This window comes from Podarcis melisellensis (assembly GCF_964234715.1).
Source record: "Podarcis melisellensis genome assembly, chromosome: Z".
Lineage (NCBI taxonomy): Eukaryota > Metazoa > Chordata > Lepidosauria > Squamata > Lacertidae > Podarcis > Podarcis melisellensis.
In genome coordinates, this window is record NC_138547.1 from 12,640,389 (window position 1) to 12,651,792 (window position 11,404).

At 44.2% G+C, this 11,404-nt stretch overlaps 1 protein-coding gene across 1 annotated transcript; it reads left to right on the forward strand.

The window, feature by feature from the left end:
* Positions 1–4,743: 4,743 nt before the first annotated feature.
* On the forward strand, positions 4,744–9,652 carry RPL35 (ribosomal protein L35). Its single transcript, XM_081897120.1, has 4 exons — positions 4,744–4,864; positions 6,726–6,862; positions 8,042–8,123; positions 9,440–9,652. Exons 1-4 carry the CDS (start codon positions 4,862–4,864, stop codon positions 9,587–9,589), a joined length of 372 nt encoding a protein of 123 aa, XP_081753246.1. The 5' UTR covers positions 4,744–4,861; the 3' UTR covers positions 9,590–9,652.
* The last annotated feature ends 1,752 nt before the right edge of the window (positions 9,653–11,404 follow it).

The following is an 11,404-nucleotide window of genomic DNA, read 5'->3' on the forward strand; positions in this document are numbered from 1 at the left end:
GATTGGCTAAGGTGTATTATGTGGAATCGGACATGTTGGAAATGCAAAGAAGTAGAAGGAACTTTCTCCCACGTGTGGTGGACATGCAAAAAAGTTAAAGTTTATTGGGAAATGATATATAATGAGATGAAAAAAATGTTTAAAACAACTCCCTCCCAACCAGAGGCAATTCTGTCAGGAATTGTTCAGACAGCTGTTCCCAGGAGTCAGAAGAACTTAATTCATGTATGCTACAACAGCGGCTCAGAATTTGTTAGCCCAAAATTGGAAAGTGAGAGAGGTCCCTAGTAAGGAAGATTGGCAACTTAAGATAATAGAATATGCAGAATATAAATATAAATATTTATATAAAACAGTATAAATATAAAACAGTATAAATATTTTGAACTGATGTAAGATAGGCAAATTAAATTAGAAGGATATATTTAAATGTGCAGGAATGGTGGATAAGTTAAATGAACCTTGAAAGGTGTGGGAAGTTAATGAACCAATGGTATGATAAAATATATTTAATTTGAAATGTAATATTTGAATAATTAATAAACATTATTATAAATAAATAATGTCCAGAAGATTGTCCCCTTCCAAACATTAAGAAAGAGGGAAATAGAGAAAGAAAGAAACTAGGAACAGAGGAATGTAGGAAAAAATCCTTATATTGAGTCAGTCAAGCCATTGGCTCATTTAGCTTAGTTTAGTGGTTAAAAGGTAAAGGACCCCTGACAGTTAAGTCCAGTCGTGAACGACTCTGGGGTTGCAGCGCTCATCTCGCTTTACTGGCTGAGGGAGCCGACGTTTGTCCGCAGACAGTTTTTCCGGGTCATGTGGCCAGCATGACTAAGCTGCTTCTGGTGAAACCAGAGCAGTGCCCGGAAACGCCGTTTACCTTCACTTTGATGTGCTTTTGAACTGCTAGGTTGGCAGGAGCTAGGACCGAGCAACAGGAGCTCACCCCATCACGGGGATTCCGAATGGCAAGCCCAAGAGGCTCAGTGGTTTTGACCACAGCGCCACCCGGGTCCCTAGTTTAGTGGTTAGACACAGCCATTCTCAAACTTGGATTCCTATGTTGTTGAACTACAGCTCCCATCATTCCCAGCCAGTATGGCCAGGGATGATGGGAGTTGTCATTCAAGAACATACAGGGACCCAAGGTTGAGAAAGCCTGGGTTAAAGGACTAGGACCTTGGAGACGAAATTCCCACCTTGTCAATATGAAGCTCCCTGGGTAACCACTGGCCAGTCATCAACTCTTAGCCAAACCTACATCACAAAGTTGTTGTGAGCATATTTTAGAGAGTGGGAGAGCCATGTATACACCTGGAGCTTCTTCAAGGAAAGGTGAGCTATAAATAAATAAGTCCCTTACCCTGACTGGCATCAGCTGTCCAGGGTTTCAGACAGGTTTATCTCCTAACCCTAACTGCAGATACCAGGCATGATGATGATTCATTCAATTTCTTACCCTTGCTTCACCAAAAGGTCCCAGAGCAAGTTACAGCAATTGAAAAATACAATAATTAAAACTGCTGAAAACAAATCAGTCACCAGAATTTAACCTGGAATCTTCTCCATGCAAAGCTGATGCTGTATAGTCAAGCTGCAGCCCTTCCTCTAAAGTAGCTGTTTGTCCTGCTGTACAGAGGGTAGTCCTCTATTTGAAAGACTGGCAAGGAAGAGTTCTCTATTTTTCCAGGCTGTCCAGTGCAAGTCCAGTTTAAAGGATCATAAGAAGGGAAAGCAGCATTGGTCTTTGTTTTAAAAATTTTGGGTACACACACAAAGCAGACACACCACAGAAAGCCAATCATTCACCCTTCAAATTTAAGAAAAATTCATTGAGGAAAATTACACATTATTTTAGCACACAGAACAATCCCAAAAGCCATCTTGGCTTTTCAAATTATGGTCCTCTGAATATTTCCTATGAAGAAGGAGATATATTGGAGAAACCTTTCCCAGTACAGTAGTTATTTTCACTTAAGAATCCTTCAAATCCTGTCTTAAATGCATATATGTGTATGAACAGGGTGGGCTTGTGACCTGGATTCAAGAACTAAAGTATTTACAATCACAAAAGAATGGCCAGGCTGCCCAGGCATAGCTGTCAAAGTTTTCTATTTTTTAAGGGAAGGTCCCTTATTCCGAATAGGATTCCTCGCAAGAAAATGGAAAAGTTGACAGCTATGTGCCCAGGTAATGTAATCAGCAAAACATTATCAGGTATCCTGGCAGCCAGGAGAGAAGCCACACTCAAATTTCTGTTGCAGACTGCCTCCTGTGATGTATGTCCTTGGGGAGTTGGGCAGCAAAAGCCAACCCCCCCCCCCCATTTTCCTACAACCCCTCGGTTACCCATTGACGGTGAGCACTAGCAGTGTTGCATTAATGCAGTCTAAAGATGCAGCCTCAGTGCAACATCTTGTGTGCATCCATGCCACAGTGTTGTCCGCATCATCATGATCTTGCATTTCTATATTGTAAAGAGCCCTGCGGTCCTTTGATGAAGTGTGGAATATAAATCTAACGAATAAAATGATAAATAAATGACTTATGATGTTATCTACAAGGACTGGGCTGTGAGAAAGCTCATGTAGTCTTCCTGTTAGAATCCTCAACACTAAGCAAATTTGCTCAAGCAGAGGTGGGATTTATTTATTATTAAATTTCTAGACAGCCCGCCATGCAAAGATCATAGGGCAGTTTACAATATAACAACACAAAAATACATAATGTTACAGATTTGGGGGTAGCAGGCTGTTCTTATGTTCTTAATGTCACATTCCAGCCAGGCCAAATAACTCAATGAGGCTGGTGAGAGGTACAGTCTGGTGAGAGCTGTGCTTATGCATGACAAATTCCCAAGGAGACAATGATCACGAGATGCATGTCAACAGTTGCTAGTTGAAAAATGCTAAATCTTGATTTCTGAAGATAATGTTCATGATTGGATTGTATCATCGTGTGTGTTTTTATTTTTGAGACCAACTCCAGAAGAGTAGCAGTACTGCAAAAGGGAAAGGAAAAGGCACGACTAACCCGCTTCTGGCGAACCAGAGCAGCACACGGAAACGCCATTTACCTTCCCGCCAGAGCGGTACCTCTTTATCTACTTGCACTTTGATGTGCTTTCGTACTGCTAGGTTGGCAGGAGCAGGGACCTAGAAATGGGAGCTCACCAAATAACAGGGCTTTCTAGTACCTTGGAGCTCAGGATGAATAACCTATCTGCCGATGAGATAAGGTGAAGCACCTACCTCAGATAGCAGAAGAGCAAGAGGTGGAGTTCTGCTTGCCCCACCACTTCTGCCACTGCCAGAATGCCCCCCTCTCGTGGGTGAGACCAAGGCGTTCTGGTGTGCAGTATTGCCACTTGTCACACACACCCTGCCACCACGGGGCAGAGAAGATGAACAGCAACACCTTGAGGAGCACCCTGGTTCTCCCTGAGCTGAGAGGGGGAGATGGCATTCCAGTGGCATTGGAAGGGGTGGGGGCAGCAGTGGGGGGCATGGAGCGACATATTCCCGTTTCACCACAGGTGGCTAAATGGGATGGGCCGCCCCTGTCAGGATGGAAATACCTGTGAAGAAGTGGAGTGCAATGCACAGAAGCTTACAACAGCATTCCCCAAACAGATGCCCTCCAGAGGTGTTGGACTACAACTCCCATCAGCGTGTTTAGAGTTGTAGTCCAAAACTTCTGGATGCAGCCCTACACATATATTTTCAGAAGTTCCATTGAGTTCAATGGGCCTTACTCCCTGGAAAGTATGATATCCAAGCCCAGTTTTTTAAGGTGCCACAACACTATTTGGTAGCAGCCCAAGTACCTGCTTGCCCATGAGTAAACTCTATTCATCTCACTGGGACTTAAAAGGACCCCTGACCATTAGGTCCAGTCGTGGCCGACTCTGGGGTTGCGGTGCTCATCTTGCTTTATTGGCCGAGGGAGCCGGCGTACAGCTTCCAGGTCATGTGGCCAGCATGACTAAGCTGCTTCTGGCAAACCAGAGTAGCACACGGCAACGCAGTTTACCTTCCCGCCAGAGCGGTACCTATTTATCTACTTGTACTTTGACGTGCTTTTGAACTGCTAGGTTAGCAGGAGCAGGGACTGCGGAACGGGAGCACACCCCATCGCGGGGATTCAAACCGCCGACCTTCTGATCGGCAAATCCTAGGCTCTGTGGTTTAACCCACAGTGCCACCAGGATTGCACTAATTTCTCTTTCTCTTTTTTGTGAGTAGTCTTGAGCATTTTCATGGAATTGGTATATAAATACCAATACCAGTTGGTATATAAATAATGTAAAGAAAACAATCCTTGGTTGCATCCATTAATTGTGGAGATTACTCTTATCTGGTAAAAGATAGCAGTATGCTCTCTTTTTAAATAATATTAAATGTAAAAAAGCCCACATCACCAGATAGCAAATGTAACAAAACCAACCACCACAATCAAAACCAACAATTTTTATTAATATGCCTCCGTTATCAGGAGGTTTTCATTTCATTTCATTTGCAATTAGTTGATTGAATTGCGCTGCTTTCTAATTGCTAAATAATTCGATTACTATATTGATCATCCATTTAATGCTCTTAATATAAATGCTTAACATAAGCCCCAGGAGAGGGGGGGGAGGCGAACAGAATTCACAAACTGCAGCTGAGCCACTCATCTGGTTACATAGGCTAAACCATTACGAGAGGGGGAGACAAGAATAAGACCTTTTACTCTCCTCCCAGTCCCCCCCGCGCGCTATGCATTCATTGGTTGAGTCTGCCTTACCGGCTTCTTGTCCCTTGCAGGCTTCCGTTCTTTCTTTTCGCTTTGGTAGCCTTGGATCGTAGTGGACGCCATGGTGAGTGCGGGGCTGGGGGGGGGGGCGTTTTAATCCGCTTCCATCAGTCCCTAGAATAAGGTTTTGGGCGACGGGGATGGATGGGACGGGACGAGGGAAAGCTGGAAGATTTAGGCGGCACGAAGAGCTCGGTTTTGGGTGGCTTTTAAGCGGAAGAAAAATGACAGTTTGTCTTGGATGGTTTTGTTGGGATTATTGCATTGCAGGGGGTTGGACTAGATGACCCTTGGATGCATTTCCAATTTGTGATCCTACGAAATGGGGAGCTACGTCGGGGCGGTATTGCGATACGGTGGTCCGGTTTGAGTAGGCGCGCTGAGTCAGGCTTAAGGGAAGAAAGAGCCCCGATGTGGGGAGGAAAATAATAGTTTACAGGGTATCGGACTGCGCAGCTTGTTTGTCTGGGTGAAATGTCAGTGGATTTTAATTTTATTTTTGGAAGCTGGAGGGCTCCTGGTTGGGTACGTGAAGGCCTTTTCTCACGTTACATCGTGGCACATCTGGGTTTGCTGTGACAAGCATCCTTGTTGGTGGTTCCCCAATAAACTTAACCCGCCTTTGCACGTGCACGTGATCCTTCTGATGTCTGCAGCATCAATTCAAAGCGTGTGTGGCCCAAAACTGAGTGGTGGAACAGAGGTGCTGCTTGCAGGTGGTCTCAGGTTCAGTTACCCAACATTTCCAGCTTTTCCAGGTCTCTGGTGGCTACCTGATGTCCCTAACAAAAGAGATTCCACCACTTTTCAAGGTAGTCTGTTACACAGTTCTGCTATATCTGTGGGCTGATTTTCACTCTGGCTGAGATGTAAGAGCAGGATGTATTGTGTTATAGGTAACCTAGAGTATATCTTATGTTCTGCAGTTATTATTATTTTTAATGTTAATGGCTTTCTGTCTTTTGCACATCTCTTATTCAAACTTTGTTCCTCGCTGAGTCTTACTAATGCATGTTAAGAGAATATTGTTCCAAATCTTATCTGGTGTACCTAAGTAGATGCTGTGCCAGTTATCCTAAGCTAGGCCTTCTAATGCAGATGTAGCCACTGTGATGCCCTGAAGATATTCTGGGGCAACTCCTGTAATGCCAGGCCATTGGGCATGTTTGCTAGGGTTGGTGGTAGTGGAACATCTGGAGGGCACCACAATGTGTAACTGGGAGTACAGAATGCTTCCTTTGGAAATGCATGTATTTCCCCACTCCATATACAGGGGTGACCACAGAATTTATGTCCTGTATTCCTGAGACAGCAGAAAGAGCTGCCTTGAAAGCCCCTTGCTGATTTGGATGCCAGGGATCAGTAATACTAATGTGTAGTTTGGCCATATATGCAGTATACTTTTAAAGCCACTTTAAACAGTCATGCCTTTCCCCAAAGAACCCTGGAAGCTGTAGTATGTTAAGTGTTCTTAGCGCTGTTGGGCCTGTTTCCTCTTGAAGCTACAATTCCCAAAGTGGTTTAACAGTCAGTCCCTCTTGCCCTGGGGAGCAGTGAGAGTTTTAGCTCTGTGATGGGAATAGGCATTTTCTTACAACTCCATGGAAATACCACCACTGATTTCAGATCATTCCCAACAACTTGAGGGGTGTTTTTGTTTTTTGTTTTAATTTGAAAGGGCTTAAAAAAATTTTTTATTGTGGTATGCAGGTTAACTTTGGTCCTCAAGAAGATTTTATACAGTGGTATTTCAAGGACAGAACAGAGAGCGGCCTTAATTGGGTTTTATCTAGCTGCATTCTACTTACAGTAGACCATTGAAATGAATGGACCTTAGTTAATCACATCCTGCTCTGAGTAGAACTGGGTACAACCCAGTGAACTCCTTTGTCTTGCTCTGATTCCATGTTCAATCTTGTTCCTAGGCCAAAATCAAAGCCCGTGACCTACGAGGGAAGAAAAAGGAAGAGCTGCTGAAGCAGCTAGATGACCTCAAGGTGGAACTCTCTCAGCTGCGGGTCGCCAAGGTGACCGGTGGAGCAGCCTCCAAACTTTCAAAGATGTGAGTTCACCACCACAGCTGTGCTACAAGCCCTGACAGTTTGGGGACCTGAGTGCCTGATATTTGTAGGCAGAGCCTTTCACTGTTGGAATCTTGCAGCCCTCCCTTTGTCGTTTTCACGCAGAGATTAAATTTGCTGCCTCCCCCCAACCCAAACTGCCAAGCTTTTAATGTTTCTATGCATAATTGGCAGCCTCTCAGAGCAGCAGGGAGAGTGTCTGTTTCAGACTGGTACAAATTGATGGGTCACAGCCATACAATACATATAAAGCACTCTTACACCGCTCCAAAGAATCCTGGGAACTGCAGTTCATTAAGGCTCTTCCAACAACTCTCAGAATCCATAACAGACTACTGTTCCCAGGATTATTTGGGGAAAGGGAAGCGACTATTAAAGTGGCATTATATGCATGATGTATCTGCATCCATGGAGGCAGACCTCTGCTTAGTGAGTAACTCTGACTGCTAAATTTAGCTTCTGTATTCAGGAGCAGTACACCTTTGATTACCAGACATTGAGGGCAAAAACTCACCTTGCTTTTGATTTCTCCCTATGGAGATGGGTTGGTCACTGCTGAATAAAGGAGATTGCTAAATGGATCATTGGGTTCACTCTTTTCTTAAGCTGAATAGGGTGGGTTGGGCCACCCAAGTAACTGACACCACAGCTCATCAGTACAGCACTACTTTGTTCACTTGAAGCCATTTTACCCACTTACATTTTTAGCTAACAAGGCTAACACGGGCTTATAGAAGTTCCTGCCCTAGGCTTGCAGTCTAAAAGACACTACACAAAAGAAAAATGGATGAGTTTGGAAAGAGGAAAAATAAGCAGACACACTCTTCCGACTGTGTGTTATCAATCAATCAATCAAAACTTTATTAGCAAAGCCAACAGGCCACAGCTATACAAGAGTTAAAAGTGAAAATAGGGATAAAAGGAAGAAAAGAACAAGCAAAAGGAGGTCCGTCAGATGAACAAGTCTGTCACTCAGATGGTGGCCCTCAATTTCGCAGCTCTCTCGATGTACCTCGCGACCTTCTCTGTTAACTGTATGTTATCCTTCAGCAGTAATGAATTTTAAGTGTCCAGTATGTTGGAAAAACTAATGAATTCAAGTGCCGGCTTTTGGCTGCGCTTTGCACTGAACCATAAGTCTCTCTTTCTGCCCCTTGCAGCCGGGTGGTTCGCAAATCCATTGCCAGAGTGCTGACAGTCATTAACCAGACCCAGAAGGAAAACCTCAGGAAGTTCTACAAAGTGAGTCTGCAGTTTCATTTAAAGCTTATTTTTCTGTGGCCCACCCTTTTTCTTGCAGTTGCTTTTGGTGGATCAAGGGTGGGGGGGGGGAGGACTCCCAGTGAAAGTGTTGGCAGCATGTTCATAATAGGTTGCATCAAATGTTGGTCATACTCAAAAGAGCAAACCCATTGAAATGAGTGCACATGTCTTATGTTAGGCCCATTAATTCCAGTGGTTCTGTTATGAGTAGACCTTGGTTGGATGCAACCTATTAACTCTGGGAGGAGCCTTAAGTGGATTAAATATTAAGGCAAGTTGGATAATCTCAATATTTGGGGGAGGGGGGGCGTCTTTCCAAAGTATCAGAGATTGCAAGGCTAACACCCAGCACTGCTCGAAACTCCATGGATGCAGTGTGAATCTGTACTTGCTAAAGCAGCCTCCTGCTGGATAACTTTGGCTGGGCCATGTGGTCTAAGCAGTTGTCTAGTAGGTACACAATGCTCTGAGGGTGTTGTACTTCTGAGCAATGGTCTGGGCCTCTGGGTAACCTCTCTATGGGCCGATGGCCAGTGATGTAGCTCTTCTGGAAATCTTTAATCAAAACACATTTTGGGTGGTGCGGAAATACGATTTTTGTAAGCAAAAATTTAAAAACTAGATAAGTGTCATTAATTTTACTGTGTATGAGTATCTGAAGATTTTCAGGCCATAGCTCTTCAGATTATGCATGCAGAGCATCTACTCTGCCTGCATAAGGTCCCAGGTTCAATCCCCTGCATCTCCAGGTATGGCTGGCAATGTTCCCATTTGAAACCCTGGACATCCACTCAGTGTAAACAGTGCTGAGCCAGAGGTATCATTGGACTGACTGAGTGTAAGGCAACTCTCTATGTGCCAGTTTGAGTTGACCAGGCATGAAGAACTTTTGGCCCTCCAGATGTTGCTTAACTACAACTCCCATCATTCCCAATGAGCACAGCCAGTGGTCAGGTACGATGAGGGTTGTAGTTAAGCAACATCTGGATGACCCAAGGTTCTCCATCCCTGGATTAGACATGCACTGTTCTCCAGCAACTGGTATTGAGAGGCTTAGTGCCTGTGATCCTGGAGGGAGCATATAGCCATTACAATGGCTAGTCCTTTTGTAGTGTTTGTATTTGCCACAGGCAGCCAGGGCAAGTAGCCTTCACCAAGCCTTACTGACACAAAAGTGGTCACATTTTTGTGTACCCAGAATTTCAAACTGCAGCTTCCTCTGCTTTTGTTCATGAGGTCTCCCATATCTCTTCTAAAAGTTCATTCTGAGCCTAGATTCTCTGTTCTGCAAACAGGGCAAGAAATACAAGCCTCTAGACTTGCGGCCTAAGAAGACACGTGCCATGCGGCGCAGGCTAAACAAACACGAAGAAGGTCTGAAGACCAAAAAGCAGCAGCGAAAAGAACGCCTGTACCCGCCTCGGAAATACGCTGTGAAGGCATGAGCCCTAACTGCAGCATTCTGATCCTCTGGCCACCATTTTCCTATTAAAAGTGTTTTGGCTGTACTTGCATCTCGTTGACGTGGTTTCTTGCAGCTCTGGGAGGGTAACTGAGGGTTTTTTGAAAGATGGGCAGATTTCAAAGATATGCTTTTGATGATAATACAATTCATGTAGAAAATCTTGAGGGTGGGGAGGGATGCTTTGCGTTCAGAAGGCCCCAGGTTCAAACTCCAGCTTTTCTTGGTGAGGCTGGGAAACTGTCTGCCTGAAACCTTGTAGAGACCCTGCCAATCAAAAAATAAGGTCACATCCACTCCATACATTTAAAGCACGTGGCTATCCCTAAAAACCCTCAGAACTGTAGTTTGCCCTTCATGGAGCTACAATTCCCAGCACCCTTAACAGACTACAGTTCCCAATATTAAGGCAAGCCATGTGTTTTCACTGCAGCGTGGATGTCTCTACAGCCACAGCAGGCACTGTAACCTTCCAACAGTTTGACATCGCCCCTAAAGGCACAGCAACAAGAATGTGATATAAGTCTAGGTAGACCAGTAGCAGTGCTTAAGGATACGGTTAATGAGTACCTAACAAGTCATGAATGAGACAGAGGGATTCAAATTGACAATCGGTTCTCGGTCCTAGAGAACTACAGCAAGCCCACAGTAAATGAAGACATGACAATATCTAAGTAGATACGTGGTTTAGAAGACAATGCTTAGAAGAATTTAAGCTTAATGGTATCTGCGGTGCAAAGGGCCTGAGTTTTGACGGGGGTGGTGTGGGAGATGGGTATTCTTTCCCCCATTTTACCGAAACTCCCAAGGAAAAGAAAATGTTCAGGAAAACGAATGAGATTCATGGACAGGTTCCTATTTCACAAGAATGAAAGTGATGATCCAGCCAGAGAAGGGATAGTCCATTGAACCTAATGGCTAGTAAAGGGGTCTCAACTGAAACATTTAACACCCAGACTTGACACCTGAGCTGCAAATCCGCCCCCCATGGGAAGAGAGACATAGGCTGTGGTGTGATGCCTCTTACCCATTTACACCACTAGCTCTTTCTATTAGCAAATGATCTGTTGCCACAGTGAGGGCAAGTATTTATCTGTGGAAGCAAATAATGCACATGACGCAACCTTTGAGTCATTCCATAGGCCCATATACCCTGGGGATGGGCCAAGTATCTATACAGCAGCTCTCATCGGCCATGGGCCATGCTGTCCTGGGCTGATTTTATAGTCCACAACATTTGGAGGAACCATGTTGACTGCTTGATTTGGGTCTCTTGGCATTGTCTCCTGGTTGATGGTTGCTTGTGGAGGATCTTCAGCTCCTTGAAACATCGTCACTGGAGCCTGAATTGCTGACACATGAATTTGTAGTTCATTTCCTTTATGTTACGAACTGTGTGACTCCAGTCCTGTTTTATCAAAATTTTATCTTAAATTTCCAAAGGATCTGGTAAGGAACTCTACTTTTAAATCAGGAGACTTGTGGTCCTCCAGCTGTTGAGATACCCACCTAATGTGAATGGTCTGTAACATCTGGAGGCCAGAGGTTCCTTGTCACAATCTTTACCCTATTTACTATTCACCACAACAACTTGCAACTGCCTAGATATTTCTCATTTATAACCTCTATATTCCAACGTTCCTTTCAGGAACTTAAGGTGACATACAGAAGTTTCCCCTCCATTTTACTTTCAGAACAACCCTGTGAGGTGGTTAAATTATTATTAATTTATTTGCTGCAATTATATCCCACCTTTTTCTCCAAGGAGCATACATGGCTCTCCCCTTCCTCATTTTAT

What these genes read in the sequence shown, in the direction of transcription:
- RPL35 (XM_081897120.1), top strand. An exon ending in GCCTCCAAACTTTCAAAGAT is followed by an intron (nt 6,863 to 8,041) that starts GTGAGTTCACCA and finishes TGCCCCTTGCAG; the next exon opens with CCGGGTGGTTCGCAAATCCA. An exon ending in ACCTCAGGAAGTTCTACAAA is followed by an intron (nt 8,124 to 9,439) that starts GTGAGTCTGCAG and finishes TTCTGCAAACAG; the next exon opens with GGCAAGAAATACAAGCCTCT.